Source organism: Corvus cornix, chromosome 2, assembly GCF_000738735.6.
Source record: "Corvus cornix cornix isolate S_Up_H32 chromosome 2, ASM73873v5, whole genome shotgun sequence".
Classification (NCBI taxonomy): Eukaryota; Metazoa; Chordata; class Aves; order Passeriformes; family Corvidae; genus Corvus; species Corvus cornix.
In genome coordinates, this window is record NC_046333.1 from 19,430,942 (window position 1) to 19,443,958 (window position 13,017).

Here is a 13,017-nt window from a genome sequence, read left to right on the forward strand (position 1 = left end):
TATCATTTCTTTTTCAGGAAGTTTAGAGTAAGAACTGAGAATAAAAAGTAGCGTATTTTTCATTATAATTTCTAATTTTGTTCTGTTGTTTTGGGTTTTTGGGGGGTTGTTTGGTTGTTTTGGTTTTGGATTTTTTTTCCCCCCTGGGTATTGAAAACTGATATATTTCTAAATTTTTTATTATTTTAGGTACATTTTTGGGGTTTTTTTGTCTTTTCATGGTCTTGACACGGAATTTCAAACAGTCATGTAGTTTATCTTAGTAATGGTTAACTCTCCTGTTATTACATGTGTAAGTAATTCCTTAAAAATATTATAAAGCCTTGAATGGTATTGATATCAGACTGTTGATCTGGCTATCCCTTTTCTTCTCCATTTGCCATTCTCCAGCCATGTCCCCTACAGGCAGTTTTCAGAAAGCCTATTGCAGCGTGCTCTGGAGTTCTGGCATTCTTGAGTAGAATTTCCCCAACAGAAGCATGTACAGCTCTTGGAGTTATGTTAGTCCACCAGTTAAGGAATTCTTGTTTCTGTGCCTTTGCTCTGATTGCCTTTGCATTACATCAGAATTAAATATGTTTCTTACTGAATGCTGAGGGAAAGTACCCTATTTACTAGTTTAATTTAATATTTTTATTCCAAATGTCTTTGATTTCTGTGGATAAAAAATATTTGCTTGTTTGGGTTACTTTCTCTTGCAAGTCTGAACAGAAGTTCAAGTCTTATAATTCTCTTGTGTACTTAAAATCTCAATTACTCCCCCAGTGCTTTTTCCTTGCAAATTTTCTTTTCGATCAAGGATTTAATTTACAAATTGCAACCCCCCTATTGCAAATCCCTTGATTTTCCAATGACTTTTCATTCTGTTTCATCTGCAATCCTTCCCTATGGTTTTTGTCCCCTTTGTATCTTTATGTGTTCAAAAAAATTTTGAAACAGCCACCTTAGTGAAATTCCACAGTTCTTGCAGAGACAATTCTCTGTTCTATGATACTGGACATTTTTGGGGAAATCTGCAGGTAATTGTTTCCTGAGAGCCAAATCGAAGTACCCTGTATGAATGTCCCAATATTTTCTGAGTATGTTATATATTACATTTCTTCAGCCAATAAAGGATAAACATGACTTGAAAGAGAAAGCAGGCTTATTAATGTGTTTCCTAGTGGCTAGGAGATAAACCTTAACATCTAGTCTTCACTAGTTACTCTGATAAAACAGTCACTTCTTTAGTAATTTGGTAAACTCTTTAGCAAGCTCCACTGAAGCACGTGAAGGACAAAAGCATAACACATACCATCACTTTCTTTGCATTTAAAAAGTCTCCTCTAATTTCCCAATGGGAAACAAAGTGATATCTTGTGTAAATGACCTGCTTCAGATAGCCTGACACTTTCTAATGGCTCGTTCATTCTACATCAGAATTCCATACGTTATTTTTTTTCAGCAGAGTATTTCCAGAAAAAAATGCAAGCATATTTTTAACCCCCTTTTTTAGGGGAGGGAAAAACACTTTCTTTTCCAAATACCTGCCAAGAAGATAAAGATGAGAATGTGGCCTGCTTTAAAATCTCATCTGAGTTATACAACACCCGCTGCAAATAAGGCACAGAAACGTGTGTTTTTAAATGTTGATGTGAAGCACGAGACACAAAAAACTTAAGGTGTCAGGCCAACAGGTTGTCTCATGTAATGACAGATGAAAGTTACAGAAAATTCTATCTGACAAATAACATTCTTCTCAAAATGTGGTTTAACTCACTAAGTGTAAACAAAAATAGTGTAGACATACAGACATTTTAAAATACACTTCTATGGAATGTCATTTCAGTCCCTGGAGAGCAAGCCACCTCTTTCAACTGCAGCTTTTTCCAATGTCAAGCAAAAAGTCAGTTGCCAATGAAACTTACTGGCATAATGGAATGTCATCTTTGATGATGCATTTTCCTCCATTTTTGCAGTATTCTTCAAGACAAACTGCAAACATAAAGGTAAAAATTGTAATTTCCCCCTCTTTGTTATTACATTTGTCATTGTCTGATTTTCAAAATGGTAAAATATTCACACCTGTCCTTTTGGTGCTTAGCACTTCCAAAACTTCTTTTTTTAGACCTGGACTTGGTGATACAAGTGTGAAGTCATAACATTATTATAAGCAATGGAGTGCTCTTGAGCTTATAGAAATCCTGATGCTTCACTTGAACAGGCTTCAAATTTTTCTCAATTGAGATTTTCATCTGATTCCAGAAATGGAATTTTTGCCACTTACTTGATTTTCAAACAACAGGAATATGTAAAATGAGATCCAAAAGTATTGAACTTATATTTAATTAGTACCTAAGTCTACATTATCATTAAAAGCTTTTATATAGGGCTGGTGAACAGACACTCCTTTGTGACCAATCCTTTTATTGAAGATATTCAGAATTTTAACACTTAGAATCATATTCTCATAAGAACTAGGGAAATCAGGCTTTAAAAGACAAAAGGTATTTAAGTAGTTGGTGACATCCTGTTAAAAACTCTTGATGTCCCTTAATTTGGATTTCCACATTATCACATTTAGTTTTACTGAAGCTTAGTTTTACATTGCTTTAGCAAGAAAAAACTCAAAATCAAAATAGAATCCCCTCAATCTTCTTTAATAAGAAAATAACTGGTAATAATACAAATTGGACCTAAAGAGTTTTGGATATATGCAAAATGAAATTGTTTATGGCATATAACAGTGTTACTCAGTGTGGACACCTCCAGTTTCAGGATTAAATTTTGGAATGCAAATTACTTACTTAAAAGATCTGCCTTCTGATAAAATAATGGAAGATTTGTAATTTAGTGTCATGTGAGTCTACTAGTTTATGTTCTATATTCTTCTACATTGAACTAAATTCTGAATATGTTGCTTTTAATTTAAAATCATTTTTATAAATCAAATTTACCAAGTATGAATTCTCTCATTCTTATAGAAGCCGTAATTTTTTAATGTTGAAATATGATTCCTTCTCTCACATGAGCAACCTGGTCTAGTGAAGGTGTCCCTGCCCTAGTCAGGGGTGTTGGAACTCTGTGATCTTTAAGGTCCCTTCCAACCCAAACCATTTCATGATGCTATGAGAGATGGTGAACACAATACTTGTGGTCACATTTCACTCCCAAAGAAAACTGTGCCTCCTACCAATAAGAGTTTGCTAAACTTTTAGTTTGTGAATAAACATTTAACACATTATAATGAACTATATTATTGCAATGCATATGAAATGTTGTGAATTTTATCACAAAACTCATAAAAATTACAAAAAGAGAGCTAAATTCTCAGCTAATGCAAATTCAGCAAAGCTGGCAGAGTACCGTCAACACAGAACTGGTCAAGAGTTCTGTCTGGGGAAGAGCTGCAGTAACTTTTTGTCATTGAATGGGATGTTTTGAATCTAGATTTACTTATTTATATCAACATTATCTATGCATTTGTTAGATTTTGTTAATAAAAATCTAATTCACATTGAATGTGTATTATTGTCCTGTACTTATCTTTCTCCACCATTTAACAACTGCAAACCAAATCTGAATATTGTGTCAAATGCACTGTGATTAAAAAAATGCTGTTTGGTTTATTTTCCAACCTGGATTTGCAACATACTTGAAAAAAACCACAAATAAGCAATCCTATTACTCAGCAATGTGGGTTAACTGAAGTGGGTTACTCAACTGGCTGAAATCAAGGGAGGTCCTAAAAGTGTACTACAAAGGGTTGGGGTTTTTTTGAACAATGTGTTTATACCTTAAGAAACACCCCTTGTGAAGATGTTAACTAGACGTATTATTCTTCATCTTTTTTCATCTCTGTCATACTTTCATCAGGAAAATTCATGCCTAATATAATTTGACAAAGTTTTAGCAGAGGAATGTCAGTCAAGTTTGAGGACTGCCAAAACATTCAGTAGGAAATAACTATACTTTCTTTGTTTCAAATGATATTTTTATGCAAAATGAAGTACCTGAACAGCCAGACTCATCAAGGCTGGAATCTATGCAGTCTACAATTCCATCACAACGCTGGGAGAAGGCTATACATTGATTAGTTGATGCACATAACAAAGAACCATTGGAACAATCTTTAATGGCTGAAATGAAAAGTAACATGGTGGTTATCATCAGCTGTATTTTATTTTCTCACTGTTAAAAAAAACTAGCAGAAAACTTGATTCGTACTGTAGGATATAAGCTTGAATCTGTGTGATCTCTACAAGCCTTCATCTTCAAAGACATACAACTTTACTCCTGAGATGCTAAATAAATAAACAAATACAGAGCACAGATGGTACAGAACCCAAATTTTCCCACATAATATTTGTGAAGGAGTACATATTAACTTATAATGTTGAGAGTGTATGCTGCAAAATCCCAAAGAAAACCCATAAAAAAGATATCACAAACCACAATCAACTCTCATTAAAAAACTAGTTTTAAAATGATAGAATCAATTTTTTACACATTATTTTAACACATTACAGAGGGAACAGTCATAGCAATGGATCTAACTGCTGAAAATTTTGCAGTTAAGGACATTGACACCAAGGTTTTGGGGCTAAGGTAAAGAATATTAAGAGGCACATGGAGGCACTAAAACCAGCAAAGATATGAAAGTGTAAATATACGATTTTCATCCATATTTAATTTTCCAGGTGCACATTAAACCAGTAGAAGGGATAAAAATATTACAGCCTGTTTGAAAGTATAAAATTTTTAATATTCCATAGGTATCTAAAACTTACCAGGACTACAAAAGATATATTTTGGTGCACTACAGAAAACTGAGAAATGACTTTTTATTCATTGCTATTAGCACTTCAATCAGATGATGCAGGTGGAAAAGTATGTTGGTCTGTGGAAAAGTAATGTATACATCCCACTGATGTTAATACGTTTGTTTTACACCTTTACTATTGTAATCAGGCAAATAAAAGACTAAATAGGTGAGATAATACACCCTTCACTAAAACTGACAGCAAGAAGAGAGCCAGCCAAATAGAATATCTATAACTGGAAAAGAGTTCCAGAATTTTCTTGTTAAATGCAACAAGTAGTAAAGTCCATTACATTAGTAGGTATAAAACAGTATTAGCATAATACTGTACAGCCTAACTGTTATGTGAACTCTACAGGAAATTCTGTCTGCATAAATCTCTAAGTCATGAAGAAAAGCATTTCTGTGGTAGAAACTGTGGTTTTAGTAGGGACTTAACTAATGGTTTTTTGTTTGGTTGGGACGTTCTTGTCCTGGCCTCCTTTTGGATTTTATCCTTAATCTCTGCAAGATGCATTTTGACAACTGGTCTTTATCCCAAAACAAAACTTTCCCTGATGAATTCCTGAATTCAGAACACTTTTGGTCATTTCTTGTTACACTTTAATGAATAAAATTGCTATGGGACACAAAATGGAAAGCGTCAGTAATGCCTAAACTGAAGATTTTCTAAAATGAGAAGGTAGATTTGATCTGCAGCAAGATAAAAAAATCAATCTGAAATCCAAAAAAACTAAAAACCCACTCTCAATCTGTGCTGAGAGTACACATAGGCTGGAGTTCCTAGCACAACATTCAATATTATAGATTGTGCATAAATTTCAATAAAATAAATAAAATTTCTGAGGCATTTACTTTTTCTCTCTGATGTTCCCCTGTTGACAAACTCCTATGGCTTTTCACCTGTTAAAAGTAGGAAGCTAAAGATTAAGTGCTGTGTCTCATGGCATACACAGTTGGATCTCAGCACCAGCTGTGACAGTAATCAGCTTTCCACTGATTTCATTGCAAACTAACACGAATCACTTTCTTTTTGCTTTGCCTTCTTTCCTAATTTGCTTTCTTTCTCTGAACTATCTTCTTCAGAGAAGAAACATGAATTGCTTCTTCTATATTTCTATCTTATACTATCAATGCTTACATGTATATATATTATAAACTGAATTTTGGAGTAACAATGAAGTACAAACTTGACTAAGTTTCCTTCAGACTGGGAACCCCAAAGGTGAGAAATATCTGTGGAGAATATTTGTTCTCTGAATAGACCAGGATTTAATTTCTCCTTAATTCCTGGGTATTGTTTAGAAGTCAAAGCAATACAATAAATAAAACAAAACCATATCTCAGTTTTTTGGGGAATGAAGAAAATCATGGAAATCTTTTGGCTTTCAGATGTTGAGGTTCTACATCAGCTTCTGTGGTGTGTTGATGGGATGTGCATGTAATAGAAAACAGCATGGAGGTCTCTACCAGAGGCCAGATTGAGGATGAAACAAGGTCAAATGTAGATTAATGATGAGAGGTTTTTTGAAGAAAGGGACATGCAACATTTCTACATGTCTTCAGGGTATGTAGAATTTAACATAAAAGTTATCTCCAAAATCATGTCTTCTGCCAGCAAAACCACAGAGCTCACTTCTAAACAAGAGGCTTACAGAGATAGTCTGCCAAATCCATGCCAGTTTGGTAGACTAATTTGCTAAAATAAATGGCATGTGTAGTAGCCTGCATTTATATTTAGTAGTTTTGATAAAAAATATTAAAGAACCCCTTGGAAACTGATATTTTAGCAATTTTTTTTACTTCTGATAAGGATGAGAAAAATGTTAAAAGTTTTACAGCATGAGATGTTTAGGAAGAAAAATTTTTATATGTAAAAAGCCTCCTTTCTTTTTTATTATATGTAGCTAATTATTTATTATTGAAATTCCTGGAATTAAACATTTGGCCTCAGTTCATCTACTACTAATAAATTATTTTTAAATGGGCAGACACTCTCTTTTGTGTCTACCTTTTCAGGTGTTTCTCCATGGCATCTCATTGCAGTTACATTTCAAAGCGTATTGTCTTGTGTTTTGTTTGTGAGCCCTTTTCCTTGCTTTGGGCAGAGGTTGCTGCTACTTCATGACTGGACTTGATTTCAAAATCCTTGAAAGGTCAGGACTGCCTTCAATGGTATTGAATTACAGAACAGCAGAAGTCTGCCTTTCTGTCATATCATAATCAGAGGTTACAGAGGCAACGAAAATGCAGCTGACTGATTTAGGGAAAAATGTGGCAATGCTTGCTAATATTAACAGAAACACAACCACAATTTTTTTAAGCATTTGCCAAACTTGATAGCCAGGACATTAAAATGCATAAGCAAGATTATTTAGAAATGTAAAGTGTCTCTGCAATTAATGCGTTATATGTGATACAAATAGGAATTTTTTTGACAAGGGAATGATGAATTTTACACTAAACTGCACTGTGTTGCTCTTTTTCTTTCCTAAAACATCACTGGTTTAGGCAGGTAAGGTAACATTGCCGTAACTACAACAATGAAAGTAACTTACGGCAGCCAACTTCATCTTCACTAAGGTGGCAGTCAGGCACACCATCACACCGCAGGAGGGATGGGACACAGCCTTGAGAAGGACACAGGAACTCTGTTTCCTTGCAGGAGCCCGGAGACGTGGTGGTAGGCATCTCCATGGGACAGTTCATTTCATCACTCCCATCCATGCACTCTTCAACCCCGTTGCACCGCGCAGCAAGGGACAGACACTGCTGCACATATGCACATGTGAACTTGTCACCACTGCAAGTTGGAGGGTGTGGATCAGCTGCTCCTACAAGAAGAAAAGGAATGTTTAGTGATTCTTTTCTTTCAGTAGTCATTCATACTGCCTTTGAGACAGACATAGGAACTGCTGGGAATGCAACTGATTTTGGTTACTAAACTCTTTAAATAAAAGGAACACAACCTGTATAAAAACACAGCTCTTAAGTGCAAAACAGAGTATTAAAAACATTTTGTCTCATATTAACTCCATTGTTGTTGCAGCATTCTGCTTCTAAAGCTCAAGTTCAGCATTTATTTTGATCCTATTACTTCTTTTGCCATGTATGCATAGAAGGGTTAATACCAAAGTATTAATAAGTCTTGCCTTTAACCCTGTATCTGGAAAGCCTTAAAACAGCCCTCAGTTGCAATTTTAAGTTAAATAAGGAAAAAGATTTTTATAAAGCAACAATAAAATTTTTTACTGATCTAGTTTATTATCACTCTGAATCATTAGCTTAGCTTGATGTGATAGAGAATTTAAAAAAAAAAATTTAAAAATCCTAGATAGGTTTCCAGGGTACAAGTAAATAAAAATGTGTTTTTAGAATTTCAAACTTTAACTAATTCAGACAGCTGACCAAAAAAAAAAAAAAAAATAAAATCCATACTTACTTGCATTGATGGAAGAAAATACTGGGAAAAGCTTCATGTATATAAATAAATTGTCCCAGATACCTAAGTCCTTCTTTTTTTCCTATGAAAACCATTACAACTGATTTTATCAGCAGAAGCATAAGATCTATTTGTGGAAACTAATTTCTAAGGAGTTGGCTATGCTAATGCTGTGTTCTTTATGGCATCAGTGTCTCCCATGGAAGCAATGTGATGGGTTCCTGCACTTTTTATGTGCAGGGAAAGGAGTATAATCTCCAGAATTTAGCTCCATACCATACATTTAATCTTTTCTAGGTCAATTTGCAGCAACTGAGTAAAAAATATAATATGATCATTAGAGACAAGGTATGATAAATTAATGTCACTACCTCTGTAAAAGACAGGAGGAGTTTGCTGTTGACTTGGGCTGAGGCAAGTGAGACTAGCACAAAAGTCATGGGTGGATTTCATCCTGTCTTTTGAAATGGTTGAAACAACCATTGTTCTCTGACCTCAGATGTCAAATATTACTGCTGCATTAATGCATGACACTCTTACAGAGTGTATGGATTTTGGCATTATTTTGTGACCTTTCATCCACTGGTCATATCAGTATGTTTGTGCATTCTGCAATACCAGGCTGGGGTTTGACAGCATGAGGACTTTGTTGAAACATGCTCAGTTTCAAAGATACCTCAATCATAAGTCACAAAAGCATTTTGTACAAGTAAATGAACTGCTAATGCATTCAGGGAAACAGAGTACCAGCAGTATTTTACCATCTGGTTGCTTGTGAAGCAGCTACAAGGAGAAAGAGCTCAAAGTTCTGTCTAACATAGACCTTCTCTAGATTAGAAATTTTTGATTTTCATGTTGTGTTTATATCAAAACATAATAATTGAAAAGCTTCATACAATAGAACATTCCTGATATTATTTCATACACCTAATTTTATTAAATTAAATCATTCTACTAGCAAAGTGTATTTAATACACTGGATATAATGTAAACATAAAATAACAAAAATGGATATTGACTCAGTGAAAATCATAACCTAGTGATCTTTTCTCCTGTTTGTATTCAGAATTATGCCATGGATACCTCAAAGACGTGTACATTTACATGGGATTGGAAAGATTGTGGTTTCATATGTGTTTTATAAATGTGTTAGTCTAAAAAAATTATTTATGCTGCTTCAAAAGGCTTATGGAAGTTGGTTTTAGATAGTTGATTATAGACATTGGAATCACATAGTGGATTGATTTTTTACAAATTGAAAGTATTCTAAATTTTGCACTTTTTTCTACTTTGGTCCCATATTTTATCAGATAATAACAGTAGCCCATAAAGATGTTTGAATTTGGTTTGTCAAATAAAAACTGTATATAAGGTCATGATTCTGCCAATATACTGATGAAATGTCGTTGGGGAACATATTTCTCTCTCCATTAATACAGAACTAGTGCTGTCAAATCTTGCAAAGTGGAGTAAAAAAAAAATTTTCATATTTCTAGTTTGCACTTGCGCTGGGAAAAAATAAAAAAGTATGATTATATTTGATATTATTTTTTTTCTATCTGTTATTTCTGACCCTGTCCTCACAGTGCCTAGGGGGCATTTAGGCAGCGAAAATGACTTAAGCTGCAGTCAGTTCTGCTTATGCACATTCTTTTGTCCCTGAATAGACCTCTGTTAGTTTTTCTGTGTTTGTTCTTGATACTATGGAAATTAACCCCACACATTTGACAAGTTACAATACATTTGACTTTCCTGTGGTTGCCTGTTTATATTGCAGGAAAGATTGCATTTCTAATAAATTTGTGAGCATTTCTGACCCAGTTTAATTTCCTGTTCATGATATGTTTACTTGCATGTTTCTACCCAAATTTATTCTGTAAACTGAAATCCCCTCTTAAACTCAAAATCTTGAATGCAGTGCTTGTTATGAATCTGGTCTTGAGTGTTAAACTATTTTCAGACTTTTGTAACACTGATCAGTTTGGCCTTATGGTCCCAATCACATGATGAACTTATGCATGCGAATAATCCTGTACTAAATTCAGTATTTAGGGAAATTCTTTAATGCTTTTTTTGAATGGGGCATGATTATCTTTCTATTATTATTATTATTATTGTTGTTGTTGTTGTTGTTGTTGTTGTTGTTGTTGTTGTTGTTGTTTTCTATCATTATTCCCTCTGGTTGTTAGAAAATAATTTGTAGGATGAAGTTCTTCCTGACTTGCATAGCAATTGTGTTAGAGTGTGCAATATTCACTGAGGGCTGCAAAGATGTGTTCAGGTTAAGTTATGGATAAGGTCTTATTGAGACCAGGGGGTCTTATTGAAGTCTGGTTTATGTTTGCAGTACATTAAAAAAATCCAAAGTCATACCCTGAAATAAGTAAAATCATTTTAGATTAGAACAGTGCATGAGATGAGAATATACTTCAAAGATCATAAGCGTATCTCTTGCTTATTAACTCACATTATATGTTAATTAGTTCATTACTTCACACGTGTTTGGTTTCAGATACAATAGAAAATTGTGCTCTGGATGACATCCTATAAGATGTCATTATTGTCATGGTCTGCCAAAACTCTACTCCCAAGTTCAATCTATTTTCTTTACATAAAGTAGTTTATAAATGCTTTTCTTAACTATAAATTAAATATGCCTGGTAAAAATTTTGAAAATTTATAAAAACATTAATTTGTACATAGCTAACATTCAAAACAAACTAATTAAGAATATGCAAATGTAGGAAATCATTAACTAATTCCAACTGAAATCTCAAGCAACTTTAATGCAAAACTAATTACTTTTATTCAAAGCTACCATCTATGTAATTACTTGTTTTAAACTCATCATTGCAGTATCTGCTACTGACATGTTTCCGTCTAAAAAGTGAGAATATTCATCCTGTTTTCTTGCCACTGTGAAGAATTAAACTAACATGTTAACACTGCAATGTGGTTTGCAGTGAAAAATGAGCTGGCACTAATGAGAGACTCTTCATAAACACTCTCCATGTGCTGACTCACACAGTAGTACATGCACAATTTAGCAATGAAAACTAACTTTAAACTTATGCATATCCATGAATTCTATATTCTCCTCTTGTAGGTATATATGAAAGTTATTTAAACAGCAGAATCTGAAGTGAAGCCTTTTCAATGCAAATTGGACTGTTTGTGGCTCGCACATTGTTTCTGTCACTCAATATCGTTCAATTCAACAATTGCCTAATACTGGAATGCCAAGAAAATGTTTCCCTCACCTTTTCCCAAATGCAGAAAAGATGTTCCCAAGGCAGCGCTCATCTCCTGAGTGCCGTGTGACTCTCATTTTCAGACCATATTCAGGAGTGGAGGAGATATTATACAGGTTGCTTTTTTAAAAACCAGTGTGTGTCTGAAACTATTTAAGTACTTGGATATAAATCTACTGAATGATGAGTTCTAAAGAAGACAGGATAAAAGCTTAACTTTTTGTATCCAGTCTGCATGACCACTAAAAAGCAGGACTAAAGATCCTCAAGAATTCTGTATTTGCACACAGATGAAAAGCAAACTAAACAAAAACAATTTCAGCATAAATAACCTTTTCACTGCAAAACACTGAGCCTGAATTTAGATCCGCATGAAAAACAGCAGTAAATTGTTGATATTCCATTATAGCTAAAGGAATCATGACTTTTTAAGTAGAAAGCTGAGTACATGTCCTTATTTATTTTACTTTGCACTCAGTGTTTTATTTTGCACTTTTTTTTACCTTGCATATGGCAAATAACCAAAATTAATGGAAAGGTTTAAAAATGTGCATATAACATCTACTTGTATATCATAAAAAAGACATTTTAATTAGGTCCTAAAACATGACATTTTAATTTGGTCCTATGTCTTTTAAAACTTACTCACACAGCTGTGCTGGCTGAGTTATAATCTAAGGACCAAAAGTGCTACCTCACAAGCACCTTCACACTTTTAAGAGAAGTTAAGTAGCTGAGGTAGATATAAAAACATAAAAGTCAGACCAGTGTTTAAAGCAAATAAAATCTGGTATGTACTGCTTCATGAACTGCAATAACTACCTCTTTAGATATCTGTATTTCATTGTTGCCAGATCAAACAAGTGCTTTTAAATACATTTTTATTGCAATGTGTCAACCATCAAACCATAATAATGATAATAATTTGGTAAATAGAGCTCATGAGCTGATGACTTGGGAGAAAGGAGCCTTTACAATATGAAAAATGTTAAGTCAATAAGTGCTCCATGTCAAGGATGTATTTATATATTTGTGGGATAGGGATTTGTTAAAGGCTTACTGTTGTTTGATGAACATTTTCTGTACACTTATGCTTTGCTGTATTATTGTCTTTGTCATGGAGCATATGATCCTGTTTCCTGGCCATAAAGCAAACTTCACAGGTCGGCACTGCAAATATTTTGCCCATGAATCACAGGGATTCAGCCGCAGAAAACCACAGAACTGCTATTACCTGAATGCTAATATAAAATAAATGTTTGTATTGCACAGTCATTATGACAGCAAGTAACACACAAACATGCTCGGTTTGAAAGAAGCAACACCTCCAGGCTATCCTCCTCTTTCTGCCTTTCTCTTCAAGCACTAAGATCTCTGGTGCAGAGTAGGTCCCCATTTATATATTACCTGTAACAGTGAATTTTAGTCAAGACTAGTGGGCACTGGCATTAGAGTCAACACCAGGATGCATGAAATAAAGTTAACACATATGCTGTTAGGCAGCATTACCTCAGTTGTACCGG

General features: G+C 34.2%; 1 protein-coding gene across 1 annotated transcript in view; it reads right to left on the reverse strand.

Moving 5' to 3' along the window:
• Window positions 1-13,017, reverse strand: part of MALRD1 (MAM and LDL receptor class A domain containing 1) — a 239,387-nt gene that overhangs the window by 45,074 nt on the left and 181,296 nt on the right. The window contains exons 33-35 of the mRNA XM_039549861.1: window positions 7,360-7,635; window positions 3,993-4,118; window positions 1,908-1,974 (exon numbers count right to left, since the gene is read on the reverse strand). Coding sequence (XP_039405795.1) covers window positions 1,908-1,974; window positions 3,993-4,118; window positions 7,360-7,635 — 469 coding nt within the window. The remainder of the gene's footprint in view (window positions 1-1,907; window positions 1,975-3,992; window positions 4,119-7,359; window positions 7,636-13,017) is intronic.